Genomic DNA, 23,671 nt, shown 5'->3' on the forward strand with positions numbered 1-23,671 from the left:
GAGAGAAATAAAATGTGAGTGTCAGGCATCAAACCTGGGGCCTTACACTTGCAAGGCATATCCCAATTCTGATTCTGAATAAATCATACATGAGTAAGGCATGTCAGAAGGTCACAAATTTACACTTTATTTGTTGGTGCAGGTTTTCTGTATTTTGCCTCTGTTCTTCAGATTAAAGGACTGAAAAGAAGTTTTGTGATGAGATATTATTAGAACTGCCAACCCAGATAAAAATTTATAAAAACTGAGATAAGAGTGATAGCACAGTGAGTAGGGCATTTGCCTTGCTCATGACCAACCTAAGTTTAATCACCAGCATTCCATATGGTCCCTCAAGCCTACCAGGAGTAAGTTCTGAGCAGAGTCAGGAGTAATTCTTGAGTGTCTCCAGGTATGATATCTCATTTGGAGGAAAAGACAAAATGGAGGGCTGGAGAGATAGCATGGAGGTAAGGCGTTTGCCTTTCATGCAGAAGGTCAGTGGTCCGAATCCCTGAGTCCCATGTGGTCCCCTGAGCCCGCCAGGAGTGATTTCTGAGCATAGAGCCAGGAGTAACCCCTGAGGGCTGCCAGGTGTGACCCAAAAACAAAACAAAACAAAAAAAAGGAAAAAAGAAAAGACAAAATGGTGATGCTAAAGTTTAAAACAAGGAAATCTGAATTTGATGATTAGAAGATTTCCTAGGAAGACACATGTTGGTGTCATTTTTAATTCTCATGCAATACTTGTGATAATTGCACTCAAAAAGTAGTAGATTAGAAAACGGAATTTCAGAACCATATTTCATATGATGTATAATATAGTAATTGATTCACCAATTACATTTTTAAAAGTAAACTCCCATGTTCTACTATTGTTCCAGAATGGTTAAATTTGTAAATGATAATAGTTCCAGATGATTATTATTTAATACTATTAGCAATATTTATTTACTTATTTATTTTACAATATATTTATTTAAGGACCATGATTACAAACTTGATTTTAGTTGGGTTTCAGCCATAGAAAGAACACCTTCCTTCACCAGTGCAACCTTCCCACCACCAATGCCCCCCATCTCCCATTTCTCAATGCTGAGCTGTAACCATGCCCACAAATGCAGTTGGCATGTTCGAACGGGGTCCATTCCATAGACTCACTCTTTTCCCGAAAGAAAATGTAAAACAAGCCGTGAAAGATGATGGGTTCACTGACCAGTGAATCAGAAAGCTGACCATCTCTGGAGAGGCTAGAGTAGAGGGAGGGCCAAGCCTCTACCCTGCCGAAGCCACGCGGCCAGAATTACCATTTTCCCTGATGGCCCTGCTTCATCACTGATCCTCTACAATTCCCTTCAGGGACACTAGTCTGACCAAACTTCTGATAGGATGACTTTTTGTAGTGAGTGCAGGCCCTCACCCCGTATCTTCCTTCTTCCCAGAGACTGGCAGCTAAGTACATGGCCCTGAAAGTCATAGTAACAGCAATAATGCTTTGAATATCTGGACCAATTTATTAGTTTAATGTTGTCTTCCCCATAGAGACACCTTTAACAGAATGAACAGCTAACAAAAACTTACTAAACATTCTGCCATTGTATTAACTTCAGTGGATATATAATAATTTTCACAAATGTACTTGTTACTGTACTTTATTTTGGAGGAGGGCACACCTAGTGATACTCAGGGGTTACTCCTGGTTCTGCATGGAGAAATTGGTCCTGGCTTGGGGGACCATATGGGAAGCTGGAGGAACCGCAGTCCATCCTAGGCAGATGCCTTACCGCTTGCGCCACTGCTCTGGCCTCTGTATTTTTTATTTTTATCTTCTTTTCTTAACTTTCAAATTTATTTAAATAACTTTGCTTTTGCCTATCTGGAAACAAATATCAAGTATGTCAAATCTGTGATGAGTTTTATTTAAATAAAATTTCAAAATAGAAAAAATTCTCAATGCTTAGTTTTTCTGAAGGGTACATTTTTGAAATATGTGCTCAAAATAAAGTAAAATGAGTTAACATAGTAATATTCAATGAAAAGTGAGGTCTTTTTCCATACAGATAGTTTTCATTATTTTTTAAACAGAAGCTTGCTTTGTTAATTTACACTTTCATTTGAACACTAAAAATACTATTTATATTAGACTTTAATTTAAAATTATATTCTGAATACATTTACTCATGACTCTTAAATATTGCCACAATAATAAAAACTAAGTTACACTTGTCATACTGCATTCCACTCTAGCACCTGATATTTTTAGCATATTTTATTTTTGTTTTCGATTCACAAAATTTAATTTTAGTAAATGATCTACTTGATCACTAAAAGATTCTAACAATATCACTATTCTAACAGAATATCATTAGGCTAAAGTCACTACAAAATATCTTACTTTATAATGGAAATAAATAAAATAGCTTACTATAACCTTGTAAAATACAAATCAACTCAACAAAATACATAGAAACACTGATGATGAGTGATTTGGCAAGAATTATCAGAAATTGATGACAATGATTTTCATTTGCATGAAGTGTTATGGTTTGTAAGCAGGCTCACAGCCATTAGTTGACTGTTTTGTGGGCTCTTATTTATTTTTTTTTTGTTTTTTTTTTTTGTTTCTTTGGGTCACATCCATTGCTTCTCAGTGTTAGTCCTGGATCTGAGCTCAGAAATTACTCCTGGCAGTTGTGCTGCACCATATGGGATGCTGGGATCAAATCAGGGTCAGCAGCACTCAAGATAAATAAATGCACTACCCACTGTGCTATCACTCTGGCCCCTGTTTGAGGCTTTTAAACAATGCTTTAGAAGGTGATACCATGTAAAGAACACAGAGGAAACTGTTAAGAAATTGGGTGTTAAGTACCTAGTGAGGGAACCAAGAAAATAATGCTGGGAAAATCAACATCTCTAACTCTGAGAACACAGAGAGAGAAGAGTTGAATAGAGCAAATAAAGCCATACTGAACTACTTGCAAGTCAGTCTGTGTACTGAAAAATAACTAATAATAAATTGGAATGTAAAAAGACATGTTTAAAATGGCAACAAGAAGATTTTAGACTCACATAATCTCAGAGGCTCAACGAGCGATTCTGAAGTGGGTAGGGGTGGCAAGGACCCAATCTCCCCCAAAAAGTATACCGGTGATTTGTGCCTCCCAGTTGAAAAAGAGAGAAGATTCAAAAGCCAGAGCATCTCCAAAGGAACAAAGAATTTGACAGCAAGTGTGGTACTCAGGCTAACTCTTAGGATTTGAACCTGAACTTGCAGCTTTGGAAAACACCAGGGCTCTCCCGCAGCACACACACACACAAGATGACAGGGATCTGAAGGAGGTTCCAGACTCTTAAAGGGCTTATGTACCATGTGTACTCAGACTCACATGTCTCAGAAGGCAGGTGAGGGCTGAAAACTGTTCGTGGACAGTCAACTGAAAGAACTTACTTGCTTATAATCGAAAACAGCCAAGTGAGACCTATGTGTCTGAGAACCATCAGTTTAACGTGATACTCACATTTAATTTCTATAATGTTACGCATGATATTACTTAAATGAAAATGTCTTGTCTAAAATTACAGGGTATTAATACAATAAATTTTAAAAGATACTAATAGAATAATACCCCATATCCATGAATTGTTTCCGTGATTATACAACTGAAATCAATATACAGATTCGATGTAAGTCTTGTCAAAATACAAAGAATATTTTTTCACAGCAATAGAATAAACAATTATAAAATTTGTAATGAACTATAAAAGATCAACATAACCAAAATTATTTTAAGGAAAATGAATAAAGCTGGAGGTATAACACTTTCTATGTTTTAAACTATATTGTAAAACTATAATAAAATTATGATGTGTTAAAAATAGCCACATTGATGAAAAAATGTCTTACATAGATACCCTAATAATTTCATGAATAAGGATAAGAAATATAGAATGCAGAATGATATTCTTGTCAATGTATTACAGTGAAAAAACTGAATATCTATAAGAAAAAATTTAATTCAAAATGAATTAAATAATTAAATATATATATTTGAAAGAACAACTATCATTGAAAGAAAAACCTAGGTAGGTGTTGAAAATATAGTACAATGGGTAAGGTACTTATTTTACACATGGCCAGTCCAGATTTGATCCTAGACACTCCATGTGGTTTCTGATCCCTAAGCACAGAGCCAAGAGTAAGCTCTGTACCATCAGGCATAGTACAAAACACTCAAACAAAAATGTAAATAAAAAAAATATTCACAATTTTCATGTTAATTAAGTTTTTAATCTGACACCAAAGGCAACAAAAATACAAAATTAAACCAAGAAGATTGCACCAAATTAAAGTGGGTTTGTATAGGAAAGCATAAAAAAATGAAATAATAAATCAAATGGGAGAGTATATTGCAAATTATATGTTATAAAGAATTATATAAAAAGTGAAAGACTGTACACAAGTCAATATATAAAGAAAGCAATCTAATTAAAATATGGGCAGAGGAGAGGGAGAGACCTCATGGCAGTTGTATTACATGTAGATAACTAAGCCAAGCATAGAGCCAGAAGTGGCATCCAGACACTCAGGGGCAAAGGATCCCCAACCCTGAGGGGACAAATAGAACATAGGCAGAGAACCTGAATGTTTATCAAAAATACCATTCATTTCACCAATGAGTAAAAAATTGCTTAGCAAATTACCATTACAAAAACACAATTAAATCCAGCTCACTACTGCTGGAATAGCCATTAATAATACGCATTGGAAAGGACTTGAAAAAAATGAAATTCTTATGTACTCTTAGTAGGACTGTTTGCTAAGATAGACACAAAGAACACCAATATGGTAGGGCCTCAAAAACTTAATCCTAGAACTATCATGAAGATAGTATCCTTTTGGGTACTTGTCTGAAAAAACCCTCAAAAGACATTTAAACTTTATGTCTGCATCTTCATTTGTAGTATTGTTGATAACAGACAAGAAGCGCTATCTGTTTGTTATCAAGAAGTTACCTGAGTCCACAGGTGATGAGTGGATAAAATAGAGTATTCATGCACAATAAATCCGGCTATTAAAAATAGTAATGTAATCTTGACATTTACAATCACATGACTATTCCTCTAGGCTTTATGTTAAGTGACACAAAAAGCTGTATATTATATGATCTCAGATATGAGATAATATGATCTCAGATATCTCAAATCTCAAGCTAATACATATGGATAATAGATTAGTAGTTCAAAAAGTTGGGAAAGGGTAGAAAAATAAGAGGTAAGGTATAAAAAGATACAAAATTTCTTAAGAAACAAATGTCTCAAAATACTTTATATATAGCAAGATGAAATTATGAAAAAAATAACAAAAGAACTCTAGAGTAGAAAGTGTGGTATCGTTTAAATTTTAAAAATATAATCCAGATTTAATTTGGTCCACTGATCAGAAAAACATGGTCTGGATAAAACTTAGGCCTGATCCAGACCTTTAGTTTCAAACATATAATTTCATCTTCATTACTGTTTCCTAACTTAATATTTCAAAGATATATGTAATGATTAATATTAATGGCCAAATTCTATGGGGAATTTTATATTGATTTGAAATATTTGAATAAACATATATTGAAATGACATTACCTTTAGAGTGATCATTCTTATATAGTAACCAAAGTTACCAAGAAATTTTTTCCTCTAGAAATTTGACATATAAAAAGTCAAATTGCTGAACTATAAACTGTATGTTGGTTAATATCCTCATTCATATATGGTATCTAAAGGTTTTCTTAAATTCATCCATAATTTTGCTGAATATCAATTTTATCCACTGACTTTCAGGTAGAAAAACTACTTTTCTTGCCATCTTTATTTAAAAATAAGATAAAAATTTATGGTAAGAGTAAATTAACATAAAATGATCTGAAAAGGAAATGAGATATTTATAGTCACTTACAAATAACAGACTTTTAGCCTATAAAATTATGCATATACGGTATTTTCCGGCATATAAGATGACTGGCGTATAAGACGACCCCCTAATTTTGCAGTTAAAACATAGGTTTAGGCCTATATTCGCTGTATCAGACAGAATGTTCCTGTGCTGCAACTGTATGTATCACAGTGAGCCAATCGCAATAAGAAAAGGTTCAGAGGTTCTACTGTAATAGACTTCCTCTCTGACTCTGGCCAATCTGAGCAGGCTTTTGACAGTGTAGATTCGGGTTCAGAATACTGTATAATTTGCATGCATAAAAACCTGCTTGGATTGGCTGAGTTTGAGAAGCGGGGGGTCCGAGCAGCCTGGCAGTGACTGATGCAGAACATCGTCTAATTTGCAAGCATAAAAGCCTGCTTGGATTGGCTGAGTCAGAGAGGCGGTCCGAACAGCCTTGCAGTGATTGGTGCAGAACATTGTCTAATTTGCATGCATAAAAGCCTGCTTGGATTGGTGAGTCAGAGAGGCATCCGAGCAGCTTTGCAGTGATTGGTGCAGGGTCGAGTTGAAAAATTCATTTTGTGGCAATATTCAGACAATTTTCATTTAGTGGCATATGGAAACATTTTTTGGGATATACTCAGCGTATAAGACAACCCCCGATTTTCGGTTGACTTTTTTTTTTGTTTCAAAAGTCATCTTATACGCCGGAAAATACGGTACCAAAATATCTCCCCTTGGTCAAGGTGGCACATGATTGGTGCTCACTTAGATTCCCTCTCTTGCTTGGACATATGGGGTCCAAAATCACAGAGTGATTTTGCCCAAATCAATGTAAAGTGATGACATGAAAGCATAAAATAAAGCCTCCAGGGGCTGGAGAGATAACATGGAGGTAAGGCATTTGCCTTTCATGCAGAAGGTCATTGGTTCAAATCCTGGCATCCCATATGGTCCCCTGAGCCTGCCAGGAGCGATTTCTGAGCGTGGAGCCAGGAGTAACCCCTGAGCTATGCCGGGTGTGACCCCCCCACCGCCAAAAAAAAATAGAGCCTCCAGTAGCCTTTATTTAGTTGTGGTCTAGAAAGAGGAAGAAAGGTGAAATGATATGTAGAACCAAAAAAACATACAGCCTGTATGTTGCTGAATGATGTCTGAGGTCTAATAATGAATAGATTAAAATGTTTATTATTATTATTATCATCATCATCATCATCATCATTATTATGGAGAGAGCTTCAGGACGCTGTGTCAGTGATTCCATAGAGATAATCTATTATGACTTTTGCTCCAGGAATCATTGTTCAATAATGAAATTCACAAATTAAATAGCAGTAATAGAAGTAACACACTCAGTGTCAAATGGCAATATTAGGAAATCCCTCTCTCACCCCCCCATAAAAATAGCAAGCAGCCTTTGATCTTAGAGGAAAAAAAGTTAAGTTGCTTGAATAATACATGAGGAAATGAGGTTTGCATTATTCAGCAGCTCATTCATTTTAGACAGAAATTAAATTGCCTGAAATCCTTTTATATTATGCAAAGATCACACATATTAAGAATGTCAAAACAACATTAGATAACCCTTCTACACACCAAAATAACAGCTCAGAATAAAGGAAATATGTGCAAAATTTGGAGTTATGAAAAACACAATTATATGTTGCTGTTCTGGGGAAAGATTATGAGTGAACAGGAATCGATTTTGACAAACTATTAAAACTGAGATGATGAGTAGTTGGAAGTCAAGATATAAGTATCTATCTTATACATTTGTAGGTGAATTAGAGCAGTTCTAAGAGATGGAAATTTTCTGAGAGCAGTTGTTAATATTAATTTATCTAAATATTTGTATAATCCTGAAGTCAAACACTGTAAGGTATCCCATTTGACTGGGAAGAGAGAGAAAGAGAGAGAGAGAGAGAGAGAGAGAGAGAGAGAGAGAGAGAGAGAGAGAGAGAGAGAGAGAGAGAGAGAGAGAGAGAGAGAGAGAGAGGAGAAGAAGAAGCTGAAAAAAAAAGAAGCAAGTAGCTGGAGGAAAGGGTCATAGAACAAAGAGAGCTGACTCTAATAAAACTTTATCTGACTTGCTTGTGATTATTCCTCTGCTGTTATCCTGTGTCTTCAGACCTGCCTCACCCAACATGTAAACTTTAGACTTTATATTTAATATTGAATCAACAATACACAATTAGCAGTATTTATTTACTTTCCATTGACCTGCACACAATCTTTAAACCTTGATGATTTACTGCCTTTTAAATACAGGTTCATTTGCAAAGCAGCTTTATTTCCAACTTTAGACTTTTCCAAAAGAACCAGAGTAAAATTGTGTGGCAGCTCAGGAAGTGATGCCTATAAAGTTGCTGTCCCATGAAAACTGGGATCTGAAGTTTTATATCAAACTCTGCTATGTGATCAGATAATGGCAGTTTCATGACTGTGATAGTCTCAAAACCAGGTAACCAGAGCATTCCTTAAAAAAACAAATATTTAGAATAAATATTACAATTTGTCTTACCAACATACAAACCCTAGGGTTTCAGTCATCACCATCCAATTCTATGCAATTAACCTAATTTAAACGTATTTGTTACACACACACTCCGCTGAAATTGTATTGTGTATAAGCCATTAGATTACTTATTTGTCACAGATTTTCTCACATGAAAGTCAGCAGTATTTTCCCTAAGAGCATTAACACAATGTTTTGTGATTTGAAAGTGCATCATAACGAAATACATTACCAATAAATAATTGAAAGAAAGCAATCCAATCAGGAAAAGTACAAGACTTGACACTACATTATCACATTTATCCTGAGGGGGGAAAATAAACCGTCAGTCGAGTCTGTGATTCATGATTTGATTCCCTGTGTAATTACTTGCAGAACTACTCAGGCTATTCTGCACGGAGCCTCCAAAATGAGCTATAATTAGAACCTGGTCTTGCATAGTTTCAGAGACTATAGATGGACTCCGGTCATGCGAAACAACTCTTGATGTGTCCAAAGAAAGCCACGTAATACAGCACCTCATTCTTTTAATGCATTTGCAAATTAGATATAGGCATAATTCAACAGACAATATTTTAGGTTAATTAACCTGCTTCAGTTTATAGGAGAGAGCACTTTTATAGATTATTATCAACTATCAACTATAGGAAGAGTGGTAACTTTGTCAAATCTTTGCTGTCAAAATTTGCTGTCAAGTTTTTGAGAAAACACATTATGTTCAGTTTCTGATTGACCTAAAGTACTTTATTCCCTCTAATCACTATTCTATTTGTAAATGGAAGAGCATGCTGGCCAATTTTTTATTTTTGTAGTTTATCGGTACAATAACTGGCATTATAGAACCAGGATAATTTTTGTTTAAATGAGCATAAAAAAACCCTTTCCTATCCCAAATTAAACTATGGATACTATAGTTTATGAACTATGTCTTCTATCTTTCACTGTGAATGGACATTGTCACACACAGTATTATGGATTATTAAATTGCAGGAACATCATCTTCCAAAGAGCCCACAGCTAGCTCCATGGAGGAATAAGATAGGCCCAATGTATGGCATAGAATCTGCTTAAAAAGATTTAAAGAGAGCTTCAGGGATCTTCAGGAAGTAGAAAAATAAACCACATTTTATGTTGATTGAATGAAATATGTGCTTCCACATGTGAATATAAATTTCATAAACAACGTTGGATGATTATGAAAACTGCATTTCCAATATGACACTGTAATTTTTAGTTTCTAGGAAAATGTTAATTGCCTTCCATGTATAACCACTTTATATACACATACATAATTAAACACACATATGTTTAAACCAAACACTTAACAGTTCCACTGGGTTTTGTGATATAATTTTTAAAAGAGTTTTTTAAAAATATAAAACTCATTTAATTGATATTCTTTCTAAAATGTATTATCATCTTTAAAAGAAAATAGCTTAAAAATTTCAATGCAACATTATGTCTGGAAAAAGATAACAAAGAATTATGATTAAAGGCAAAAGCCTATAGGTGCAATAATTTGTCTGGACATCAAACATAAATTTTTTTATTTATTTTAATTTTGGAGGCATTGAAGCCTAACCTGCAATGGTCAGAGTTTGTACTCAGGAATCTCACCTATTGGTGCAAGGCCAGTGCCCAACCCACTGTACCACTACTCTACCCATTTAAATATCAAATATGTTTAAATATTATTTATGAAGCTTTACCCAAAACATATCTTCATTCAAGATGACACTGTCTACTCTTGCTACTTAATGGACACATTAGTTCTGTACTGCCTTTAATATCCTGTTTCCAGTGACAAACACTTGTTTACAACTCCAGTGTAGACCATGCAGTCCTTCCATATCAGAGGTGCTGGGAAGTAAACTTGTCCATGGCAGCCAAAGGACTGAAGCTGAAAGGATATTAAAGGCCCTTCAATTTATATTAGAGGGAAGAACTTCCTGTCTTCCTTTCACAAAGTGTATAGAACCCTGGCATGTTTCAACGCTAAGAAGAATCAGCTCCAAGTTAATGCTAAAATTTTGTTCCAGAGAAACTCAATTTCCCCCTACAGTTCTGTAAATTGGGGTTCCCTTTGGGAAGAAGAGAGCTTGCTACTGTAAGACAAGAATTTTCACCCTTTTGAGGTAGTGAATTATGAGTGTGAGGTAGTTTTAAAAGAGTCAGCAATTTTGGAGGCATGTAATGAATGGTGCTCAGTGTACTAAAATGGAGGTAGAAAATAATAATACATGTTAAGTTCTTTCACCTAGATCATAGGTATTTAACTTAGAAAATGCTGTCTTAGCACTCGTTATATTCTCCCAGCTGTCGTTGAATTGCATTCCATTGTGATGAGTATGAAATTTGGATCAAATGACTGTTGCTTCATTTGAATTCTGAGGAATTTTTGGTTTACCTTACTTAAGAATTGTTCCATAGGTCAACATCTTTCATTACATATAAGACTGAACACAGAATAACTGTTAACACTGAATATAATTTCCTGTTATTATCTGCATTTAATCATGAAAAACTAGTAAAATACCCCTCCATAAAAAAGTTGTATCAAAATTATTTATACTAAAAATCACTTCCCTAAGCTAAGCATAGGAAATATTACTACTGGATAGTAAAGTTTGGTATTAATAAAATAAATCCATTTCCACCTCTGAGAACTAATGAAAATATTTGAAATCTACAGTCCACAGTTTGTGATGCATCAGCTTTTTGAAAAAAATGTGTACATATATGTAAATATATACACACACACCCATATATCAAGCCTTTTCATTAGCTTGTGGTTTTCAGTGGAACGAGTTTTAAATAACATCTACCCAGATATAAACAACATACTGCATACTTACCAAGTGATTTTTATGCCATTTTGCTGAACGCAGGATTAATATATTTGGGCTTTTTATTGCTTGTGTAGAAAGTGCTCATTACTTATAATTTTATGTTTATAATATAGAAAGGAAAAGAAAAACAACAAAAAGTTTGCTTTTGCCAATGGCAGACATCACACTGTTGTAGTGGTGGATTTCCTCAAGATAGTCTTCTGTGGTTTTGGTGCAGTGGAAGGAGGCACAGTTGCAAGTCTGAGAGGGGGGAAGCTGTTGCTGTGGCTTATGCCCACCCCCCCATTTTCTAGTGGGAAAGGAGGGAGATGAGGCGGTGGCGGGAGAGGAGGACCTGGAGGTGGAGGCTTGCCCAGGCCATGGCCAGGTTCACTGTGGAGGTGCGCCTCCCTGCTTTGGATGTGGAAACGGGGGTCACAGTCAGGGCAATAGCCGTGGTACTGCACTTTCTCACTAAAGCGCACTCGCTCCCGTGGCCCTGCCTGTGGACATCGGTCTTTCTCGGGTCTATGCATCAGAGGCGGCCCCGGAGCCTTGTCCAAGGTTTTGCTGGCTGGGCAGCAGAGGTCTCCATTGGGAATTTTGTTGGTGGGGCCCGGCAAGCCCCCATTGCGCAGCAGGGTGCCGTTGGTCTTTAGGGGGTTGGCAGGAAGCACACCCCTTTGGAGGTCCTCACACTTCACTGGGGTCAACCGGGGTGGTGGGGGCGGAGGGTTGGGTTTCCGCAGGACTGTGAGGATAGCAGAGGGATGTGCTGGGGCCTTGATGAGTGGCGTGTGGGCCTGCACTTTGAGCTTCTCGATGCTGGAAGCCGTAGTGCCGCTGGAGCTGCTGTTCAGGGTGTCTGTTTTGGAGCTGTCGGTCATCTCATCTTCCAGCTGTAGGTCGGAGGTCAGGGTGTCAATCTGGTCAACCACCTAGTGGAAAGGACAAGGGAGCTGTTGAATGACCCAAAGAAACATATGCTCCTAACAGGTTCTAGGACGCTCTATCTTCCTTTCTCACTGATCTTCAAGAAAAACCATTCACTCACTCAGCTTCATCACCAGCTTCATCACCAGCTCTGTTCTACCCACAAAATAAAATTCTGATCTGGTACAAACCATATTTTCTCTCATCCAATGATATACCTGAATGGGAAATACCACATGCTGGCATGCCCACCAGGCTCCTAAGTGCCATCCTTAGAACACTGTGGCCCCTCATGGCCTAATAGATAGCTCTGATGTCCCCTAGCACAGCAGTTTCCCTCAAACCCCTAAAAATCGTAAAACTACCTTCTATGCTCTGTGGAACAAAATAGAAAATGCCAGGAAAACATTTATCTCAGCCCCACATGAGGGAAAGTCAGATAATCTGCAAAATCACCACTTGTCTAGCTAGAGTCAATCACAAGAGTTGAAGTCACAAGGTGTCCAATGAAAGGAACCAAATTAACTGTGAAAAATTTTTTTATCTTCTGAAGAGATGAAGGAGTTAGCATTGTGTCACCTTTGGCATATCATAGAGGAAACAGGTAACATCCAATGGAGTAAAGAAAAAGTTTAAAATTAGATGAGCAATCAAGGGAATATTGTATGTTATTATGACAATATAAACTCCTTTGGCATCAGACACGAGATAATCTTGACTCACTTGTTGCTTCCCTTCTATGAACCTTTTATGAGCTACACCAAAGGCAGAGCAAAGACTGGAAAGATTCTCTTTCCAGACATGTACCTCACTTCCTTCTCAGACCTCTTCTCTTACAAAACAAAAGCACCAGTAAGAGGGCATTAGGAAGAAACACCTACAAGAAAGAGGCAGGGTCATGAGATTGAGAAACATTTACTTGGCACTCCTGAGAAGGCCACCTCTGACCACCATGTCTGATGCCATTCTATATAACAATAAGAACTATAGAAATCACATGGATAAACTGCTGGCACTGGCAAAGAGAGGAATGGCAGAGAGAAAACCTGCAACTAATCTTTTATTTCATAAAAAATGTAATTTTATTTCATCACAATATGATTACAATTAGTCTTCTCTAAAATGCAGGTGATAACACACAACTAGAAAAATACCATATATGGTATAGGAGAGTGTGCCATGCAACTAAATCTCCACCGTAGGGGTCAACTCTTCTAGGAAAAGATCTCTCTTCTTCACTAACATCTATCCTCAGACCTAGTGGAGGACTGAACTTTCCTAGATACCCTATCATTTGGGTCAGCACTTCTTTGAGTTTGCCCAAGCACCATGATTCCTTTACAGTACACACTAAAGAACTCTACAAAGTTTGCTTCACTATCTATCATATACCTACACAAGTTTGATGATCATTACAAAGCTCATCCCGAGATCTTCGAGACATTCTTATGGCTGCCATATATGACATACATCTTAATAAAATGCCATATATGATATATATCTTAATAAAAATATTATGGGTTATTTAAAAATAAATTATTTTATTATAAATATAAGCTTTTTATTTGCTATTTTCATATACCAATCTTATTTGGGATAAAACTTTGAAACAGAATATTTGACACATGGTGCAAAGATAAATTAAAAATAAAACTATTAGGGCTGGAAAGATAGCACAGCAGTAAGGCATTTACCTTGCATGCGGCCAACCTGGGAGGGACCAGGTTCTATTCCTAGCATCCCATATGGTCCCCTAGCCTGCCAGGGAAGTTTCTGAGTGCAGAGTTAGAAGTAACCCCTAAGCCATGCTGGGTGTGGCCCAACAACCAATCAATAAAGTTTAAAAAAAATAAAAATAAATAAAAATTAAATTATTGTTAAGCTTTCAAAATTTAGTTTGTATAGAGATTTTATATCTTCCTCATGATAATTTTAAGTACTATTAATTCCATTAGAACCTAGCCTTCTATTTAGTTTTGAATATTTACATTTTAAATTTACTTGTTTCAATTTTCATCTTAATTATAATCTGAGCACCATTATTAAAAAACAGGATACCTAGAAACTTTATTGACACTCATTGAAGACATTTTTAATGTGCTCTTGACAACTCTATTTAAACTCTCTCAATGACTCTTCATTCTCCAACTCCAGGGCAGTATCAGAAAAAAAGAAAGTGGGGGTGGGCAGAGAGGTGGCCAAGGAAGGACCGTGGTTCGATCCCCTGGCGTCCCATATGGTCCCCCCAAGCCAGGGGCAATTTCTGAGTGCTTAGCCAGGAATAAACCCTGAGCATAAATAGGTGTGCCCCCCCCCCAAATAAAAGAAAAAAGAAAGTGGGGAAATGAGAAGAATATGAGCAAGATGAGCATCTTCATTCGTGGGATTTATGCACTGTTCCATCTTAGAGGTCAGAGACTTTAGACCTTTTATTGCCTGATATATTGGTAGCAAAGGAGAGGAAGCAGCTGAGTTGAGAGGGAAGACAACTTGCTACTCCAAGATGAACTGGTACTTCCAAAGTCCCAAGGGTTTGACAGTTCTTGGTAGATTTTTATCTCTGCCCTGCCATCTTTGTGGTCTAAAACCTGAAACAAACAAAATAATACCTTGGCAGAGAAGGAAGTCCAGTGAGAAGACCTAACTTTCATTAGATACCCCAGCAAATAACTGTAAAAAAATCACTGTTGGTGTAGATGCTCTGAATGAGAAATACAAGATGCTGTAAAAATAATAAGACACAGTAACATAAGGTGCTTAAAAGATGAGTGGCGATTAACATGAGGAGTGTTCCCATAAAGTTCACTCAAGAAAGAACCTGATAAAGGTCCTCTGGGAAAGGAGAGTATTTGGAATTCTGAAAATTAATAATATAAATTAAACACTTTAGGAAGTAAGGCCTGTGAGAAATGAGACAGAGAGTGGAACAGTAGTCTAGCTATAAGAATCCTTGTTGTGTTGTAATCAATGGCTATCGACTAAGGAAAAGAAGATGAAGCAGTCAGAGAAGCAACCAGTATTCAAACCAACAATAATTGGTTTCTCAGAAAAGAGAACTTAAGGTTCATTTGAACGATAGAAGTCATAGGTCTCTAAGCTGGAAATAAAACAAAGTCATCTCCAACCACACTATCCTTCGAAGGTATAACTCTGAAAAAGGAATGATAAAGATTTAACAATGATTTTTTAAAAAGTAGACTGACAGGAGATCTTCCTACAAGCATTCCAATAAAGCTAATGAAAGACACTGTGAATGTAATAAAGTTCAAATCTTCTGTAAAAGTAGTAAGACTAAGACAGACATACTCACATCATACTAGAAAGGAGATAGTGTTTTCCTGCCTTCTCTGAATGCTGAAACGAACAATCAGTGACAATTATAAAAATAAAATATAATACAAAGAAAAAGCTGAAATGCAAGAAACATAAATGGACAAGAAAATTGTTTAATAATTTATTCAATAAAATATGTATTATGTATATTTACAAAATAAATCATAAAGCTTTAATCACTGACAAGCTGGCAAGAAAAGTGTGAAATTAAAATACTACTAAAATAATGTGAAAGGGGCCAGGGTAGTAATACAGTGGTTTGCCTTCCATGTGGCTGACCCAGGACAGACACAAATTTGATCCCTGGCATCCCATATGGTCCTCCAAGCCAGGAGCAATTTCTGAGTGCAGAGCCAGGGATACTGCTGAATGTGGCCCAAAAACCAAAAAAAAAAAAAAAAGTTGAAAAATCGGAATTAAAACACTTGTAGGTAATATTGCATAGTGTAAGGATCACTGTCTGATAATGATTAGTTTAGATGCTATAAATTAAATAATATCTCTGAATATGTTTAAAACAACTATGGAAATAGTAGGCTTACAGTCAAATTTTCAAAAATAATGTAAGGGTTAAAAGAAATGAAAAAATACCCTTGCTTTGACAGAAAATAAGAAAGCTGAAAAAGAGAGGCTGGAGCAGTAGTGCAAGCGGTAGGGCATCTGCTTTGCATACACTAACCCAGGATAGACTGTGGTTCGATACCTAGTGTCCAATATGGCCCCCCAAGCCAGGAGCAGTTTCTGAGCACATAAACAGGAATAACAGAAAGAAAAGCATAAGATAGAGCCAGGATTGTAGCTTAAAATGTTGGAGATCATGCTTTGCCTTTACAAGGCCCAGGCTCTATTCCTGGCATCACATGGTCCTCTGAACACTGAAGGAATGGTCCCTGAGCTTACAAAAAATGTCCTATAAACAAGACATGTCATCCTTTGATCTGTGCAAAAAAACAAGACCGTTAACTACAGAAGACTGACTTTGACAACCATTACTGAGCAGAACTTATCCTAGGACCAATAAGAAGACCCTAGCCTAGGCTTTGGCCTACGATCTGTACAACAACTAAGAGCTCTAATTCCAGAGGTCTAACTGTGACAATTGCGACTGAGCAGCACTTCTGGAAATATAACCAACATTGAGTTTTTTACAGTTATTTGCTGGGGTATTTATTCTATCCTAGGCTTCATCCTAGGATTGGTGCAAAAACCAAGTCCAACAATTACAGAAGACTTATTAAAACAACAGGGATGGAACACAACTTCTAGAACCGTAATGTAAGACTCTATCCTAGGCTTCACCCTATAATGTGTGCAAATACTAAGACCTCTAATTACAGAGTCCTGATTTTATCATCCACGACTGAGTGGAAAATTTCCTGGAACCATAAAGAGACCTGGAAGAGTGAAAAAGAGCATGTATGTAGCCTGGGCAGAGAAACCCTGTATCTCTTAGGCCAAGAGAACTCTCTTTATAATCTCCCCAATATTTATGTGCCTGTGCAAAACCAATTTTTTCTTCTTTCTTTCTTTTTTTCTAATTTATTTCGTTCTCAATTTATTGTTTGATTTTTGTCTTTATTGCTGTGGTGCTTTTTGTAATCACTGGTTTCAGGCTTTTTTTAATTTTTATTATTGTTATTGTCATTGTAGTTTTGTTTTTTGTTTTTCTGTTTCTGTTTATTTTTGTATTTTTTTCCCCACATAGAATTCAAATGCCACTTCTTTGCACTTGAAAATATCAAACTAGTGTTTGAGTATGTTAAATGTCGATGGGAATCCAGGTAGCTTAGTTTGTAAAAGATAAAAATAGCACTATCATACTTAGACAAAGAGGACAATGTATTCATATTAAATAGGAAGCATTAGCTATTATGTTGAAATAGTTTCTTTTAACACTTGCTATAAAAGAATCAGGATAAAATGTTACAAAATTGTTAAACCTGTGTTCCATTTGTTTTATTTATTTTCTATAATTTGTGAAATATTTTACAATTTGAAAATAAAGCAAATCTTGAGCACTGGTCAAAGTTAGTAAAGAAAAGAAGCATTTCTTCTAGTTGCCATGTGGAGCACAGATTGAAGTGGCTGCAGTTTGTTTAGATGATTAGTTAGATGTTGTCGTAGCCAAGTGAGGAAGGAATGAATCAACCAGACAAGGACTCCACTGTCTTATAGTTACACTTCTTATTTTGTTGAAACTATTTCAAAGTATCATCTTCCAAGCACAGAAGTAACCACAGTCCTGATGAAATTAAAGGGAGAGCCAAATGTAGAACTTAAGGCAATATACATAGATTGCTTGCAGATATCTGGAGAATGAAAGATGCAGAACAACATCTTACGTCTAAGAACAATGGCATCAAAATACCAGATAAAAAGGAGAAATGAACGTCTCCAACTTGAAACTGAATAATCAGTAATTTTGTCTTGTCAAGTACAGAGAAATTTTTTCTAATGGTAGTGAAACAGAAAAATATTCAAAGAAAAGTAATTCAGTCATGATATTTTATAGTTCCAGGAATATGTTTTCCCTTAAAATACAAAGAAACTATATTCAGCTTATGGAATGATTAAGAGTAATGATCATTGTATAAAAGAAAGCTATTTTCATAACTATTATATAGAAAAATCTGGAAGAAATTTACTGATTCTATGATCTCAGTTATTGGTAGGAGTACAAAACTCTATTATTTCCGTGAATATTAAACTACCAGAACAAAAATATACTGTAAATTATTAGAGAGAAATTAAACATAGACAGATAAATGTAAAATAAAATTAGGACCTCTTTTCCTATATCCTAAGTGGACATGGTATTTTTTATGCAATTGCCTTAATAGAATAGAACTGTGTCTGTTCATATATGTTTCCTTGGACTCTGAAAGCACAAATTTTCTATCCCTGAGAGTGCATATTTTCTAAAACCAGTAACACTACAAGAAAGTTGATATAGTACATATCCTTAGGGTAAACTATTTCTTTCCCTTATCCCCATTCCGCCCTAATTTCCCCAGAAGGTTTTGATTTGTAAGAGTCTTCAATCCCACCCATTCCAGATGGTCTAGAAATCACATAATAGGATAAATGAGTTAGAAATAAAGAATTGGGTAATAAAGAAAAACCTTTCCTGTGATAGCTGACCCTACCAGCACAAATCTCATGAAAAAGTGGTTTTATATTTCTCCAGAACAATTATGATAGTTTAACTGTGATTTTATATTTAAATATTTCTCTATGTGACTGTATATAGATTTAGTTCATTCCTAAATCCTACATAGAGTGTTTAATTAAAAACAACATGATATATTGTTCAATTGCCTTAAAAACAATAAAAGCCCGAGGGCCTCTTCAACCACAAGAATTTCTTTTGCAGGTATCTGAAGGGAAAAGAGAATTCAAACCAAACATATAAATGTGTAGAAGGTTATGAGTTCTTTGCAAATCATTAGTATTGAATTATAAAGCAATCACTTGGAGGTAGTAGTCACAAATTGCTGAATAGAGAAATGAATATGATCCACAGGAATTTCTATCAAGAGAAAGGTAAAGACATGCCTTTAGTCATAACTGTCAGATGAAATTCAGTGACTGAATCAAAAGTAGGCTGTTGTAAGACTCGAGTATTTATACACAGGGTGGCACTGGCAGACCCAGAAAGATGCTCCTGGAAGAATAAAATAGAAAGTTCTAGAGATACCATCAGAACAATTCCCAGAAAAAGAAATGGGCTCAAATTCCGTGGTCTCATTTTTCAAACACACTTCATTTTCACTTTTTTACACTTCAAACATATTTCGTAAAATATATATTTATATTACCCAATTGGTGAGTCAAATGATTGACTTCTTTCTCTATGATCTACCCATGGCAAATATTCATTGATAAAATAAAATAATAAATCACAGTCATAGAATATACAATTTCATGAACATAGAAACAGACCATGGTATTTTGTACTGCATAGAAATACATTTGTACTAATCACAACTTGATTAGTGATTAGTGATTGTCTTGTAAGTGGTGGTTATCTGTGGGCATATTGAAATTTGTACAACTCTGTCTTTGCATTCATTTACTGTTACTTGAGTGAATGTATACAAATCTTAAAAATAGCAGTGACTCAGGATCCTTGACTTCCAGTGGTGCAGTGACCAGGAAGAGTTGTTCAGGTAGAGAACACTAATTGTTTGCTTCTGAAATAAAGCCTTTAAATGTCTTGGGTTCCCAAAGCTCTCTTTACATTTCTAGAGCAGATCTTATTTTTTTGGTAACATTAGAGTTTTTTTAAAGACCTGTTTCATTTGACACTGAGATAGTTCTAAAGATTCTAAATAAAATATTGTAATTATATGATAGGATGCTGATGTATTCTCCTTATGTTTACTGTATTTCATAGAGTATACAATGGAAGGAGTAATAGGAATTATCACTCACTATCTTGTGAGTAAGGAACAGAATAGATTATAGAAGAGAATCCATTTAAATAATAAACTGAATTATAGCTTTCAGAGGCTCAAGATTCAAAGCACATGCTTACAATTTATTGCCTCATGAATTCATAAAGTGTTTCATTCTCCTTTGAAACTATTGATTTTTTTCCCCATCAAGATGAGGCAACATTGAACAGCACAAACCAATTCTTCATTTTCCACAAAGGTTAGTCAAATGTTTAAAGTTTGGGGGGGGGCATGTTGGGGCTGGAGCCATAGTACAGCGGGTAGGGTATTACCTTTCACTCAGACAACAGAGGTTCTATCCCTGGCATAAGTGGACCCCTCGAACCTACCAGAAATAATTTCAGAGCAGAGTCATCAGTCACCCCTGAGTAATGTTGATGTAGTCCAAAAATCAAAAAAAAAAAAAAAAAAGAAAGAAACATGTCAGATTACCCGGAATACAAGAATTAATAAGTAACTTGTCACCATGGAACAAGTTTGATAGGATGCAGAGGATAAAATAGCAAAAAAAATTTTAATTTACAAATACTTATATAAAGCTTTATTACAAATGTGTTTGCACAAGTCTATGTAATGAGAATATGGCTATAATCATACTCCTCAAATCAAACAGGATGTACAAAACATGGTTCTCCCTTTTTTTTTTTTTTTTTGTTTTTAGACACACCCAATGATGTGCAGGGGTTACTACTGGCTATGCACTCAGAACTTGCTCCTGGCTTGGGGGACCATATGGGAAGCCAGGGGAATCGAACTGCAGTCCATCCTAGGCTAGCACGAGCAAGGCAGACACCTTTCTGCTGTGCCACTGCTCCACCCCCGGTTATTCCCAGCTATTATATGGTGACATGTATGGTGGTAAAGATTCTGTAAATACAGAGGAGCAGAGAAAGGAATGCTTATACTTAAACTCAGGTGATGCTGTTGAAATATTTTGATTGATAAATTGGGAGGAAAATGTATTTCTCTGCAGATACTATATAAGTTACATAAGCCCAACTTTGTGAAATATAACTTGGTAAGTGTTAGTGAAGAATAAAGTAGAAGATGATACATGATTTGCGCTGAAGATGGAGAAGTAATTAAGGTCAGGTGGGAACTTTTTTAGGTCACAAGAGAGATATTTCAATTCTGGCTGCAATTAAAAGCATCAGGTGCCAAAAGGTTCTCATTAGTGGAACTATAAATCTGGTGGTAAACTTGATATAGGACCTACGAATGCCAACTTAATAAAATGTAATGTCATAAGAAAACATACAGTTGTAAAAAGAAATTCACAGATCAGAGAGATAATGCAGTGATTGGTGTATTTGCCTTGCATCTGGTTGTCTAGAGTTCAATCTTCAGCATCTGAGATGTGCCAGGAGTGATCTCTGAATAAAGAGCCAAAACAAGCCCTGAGCACTGCTGGTTGTGGGGAAAGAAGGAGGAGGAAGACAAGAAGGAGGAGAGTAGGAAAGGAGGTGGAGAAAAGAAAGAAGATAGAAAAGAACAAGGAGGAGGAGAAAACAGAGGAGGGTAATGGAAGAGAAGTAGGGGGTAAAATGATGACCATGAGAAAAAGAATGAAAAAATAAAACAAAGAAAAGAATGAAAGAAGAAAGAAAGAAAAGAAAGAAGAATGAAAGAAAGAAGAAAAAAGAAAGCAAGTGCTTTGGTAGAGGAAATGGCGCATCTAGATGCTTCATTTGTTATCAAGTTACTTCATAGTCATTGCATGAATTGTAAATCGAAAATCATGTCTAAATATCAAACTAACTTGCGTATCTAGATGCTTCATTTGTTATCAAGTTACTTCATAGTCATTGCATGAATTGTAAATCGAAAATCATGTCTAAATATCAAACTAACTTGAGTGTAGCTGGCAAGACAGCTCAAAGGCTGCATGTGCAAGACAGTTCAGTATTTGTCATCTAACTCACCTAGTCCAGCACCTCCAAATGTACCCCTGGTGACACAGATGCTGGATCTAAGCACTGAATCAGGCCACACAGCCAGGCTGTTTAGCACTGAGACTAGTCACTGGATATCTACCTGAGAACTTCACCCTTCAAAAACAAGTATTGAACTCAAGAGTTCAATTTACCCAATTGTATTTATGGACTCTGACAGTCTTGGACATTACAAAAATTAGAGTTTATACTACTTGAAGTTTAAATGATCCTCAATTTTTAAACTCATAATTTTCAATACGTTTAGTTGATTTTTGTGGGAGCAGATATTTGCTAGGGATGAAATCAAGAGCCTTCATGGTTTTTGTGCAAAGCCAGAAGCAACCCTGAACATTACTTGGGGTGGCCCCACACTCAAACAAATAAAAAAGAAAACAGAAAAAAATGTATAAGCATTTTTTAACTTGAATTGAAGGCAGAAGAAATTCCCCTACTAATACATACAATTTATTATTGTCTGTGCCTAGATGCCTACTGCTGCAAATAAAGAAACAAAAAATTTAAGTACTAAGAAAGAAAGTGCTATTAAAACACCATTTTGCTCCATAAGTCTACCCTGGAAATACATATTAAGATCAGGTAAGTCCCACATTTATTTTTATCAGATATAGGATGAGATTTATGATTTCCCTTTCTCCTATAACAAACATTGCCAGAGTGAAATAGTTAAAATGCCACTGCTGTGTTTTTTATAAGCTGTCTATTATTTTAACTGGCAAGGTGCTTTAGCTAGGGTTTCCACTAAAGTGTGGAAAAGCAAGCATCCCTCAATCTTAGCAACTTAATAGATGTAAAAGTTGCCTCTACTTGCCTCTTGTGGGCAGACACTTTGAAAAGATTCCATTATGTTGAAATTTCAGAGGGGGAGACTGTAACTCACAATAATGAATGTGTAAACAAGTTGTGGGTTTCAATCTCTGTATCTTTTGCTTCTATAAAATACAAAAGAAAGAAATCTCATTTCCCCCATGGTATTAAACTAGCCCACTAAAACATCAAAAACAGTAAAAACTAAAATGTATTTCTGAATACATCCTGAAAAAGGTCAGATAAACAAAAGTATTCTCCACTTGATATTTTTTCTGTATAACTAGTGTTTTACTTGAATTGTGATGAAATATCTTTCTTAAAAATATTACAAATATTGGGGCCAAGAAATAGCACAGCAGTAGGGCGTTTGCCTTGCATGCAGCCTAGCCTATCCAGGACGAACAGTGGTTCAAATCCTGGCATCCCATATGGTCCCCCATGCTTGCCAGGAGAGATTTCTGAGCACAGAGCCAATAGTAATCCCTGAACTCTCTCCAGTGTGATGCATAACTCCCCCCAAATATTACAAATATTATGATACATCTCACAATCATATGATACATTAATGCAATCATATGATACATTAATGTTACACACACAATTTGATACATCTATCATATGATATATTTTATTAAAATAAACACATTTCAATAAGATATATATATTATATATTATTTTTAGTTAATATGAATTAGTAAGCCAGTTAAAATACTTAAGAAGGTCAAAACAGGGCCTGGAGAGATAGCACAGCGGCGTTTGCCTTGCAAGCAGCCGATCCAGGACCAAAGGTGGTTGGTTCGAATCCCGGTGTCCCATATGGTCCTCCGTGCCTGCCAGGAGCTATTTCTGAGCAGACAGCCAGAAGTAACCCCTGAGCACCGCCGGGTGTGGTCCAAAAACCAACAAAAACAAAAACAAAAACAAAACAAACA

The 23,671-nt window shown here is 36.0% G+C and overlaps 1 protein-coding gene and 1 long non-coding RNA gene across 3 annotated transcripts in view; one reads left to right on the top strand and one right to left on the bottom strand.

Moving 5' to 3' along the window:
• Positions 1-23,671, top strand: part of LOC126006085 (uncharacterized) — a 1,493,032-nt gene that overhangs the window by 1,296,496 nt on the left and 172,865 nt on the right. The window lies entirely within an intron of this gene.
• Positions 1-23,671, bottom strand: part of PRR16 (proline rich 16) — a 301,149-nt gene that overhangs the window by 114,544 nt on the left and 162,934 nt on the right. For both annotated transcript variants that reach the window (XM_049771406.1, XM_049771404.1), the window contains exon 2: positions 11,282-12,192. In XM_049771406.1, the coding sequence (XP_049627363.1) occupies positions 11,437-12,141 (705 nt within the window). In that variant the 5' untranslated portion in view covers positions 12,142-12,192 and the 3' untranslated portion in view covers positions 11,282-11,436. The remainder of the gene's footprint in view (positions 1-11,281; positions 12,193-23,671) is intronic.

The sequence above is a fragment of the Suncus etruscus genome, chromosome 4, assembly GCF_024139225.1.
Source record: "Suncus etruscus isolate mSunEtr1 chromosome 4, mSunEtr1.pri.cur, whole genome shotgun sequence".
Classification (NCBI taxonomy): Eukaryota; Metazoa; Chordata; class Mammalia; order Eulipotyphla; family Soricidae; genus Suncus; species Suncus etruscus.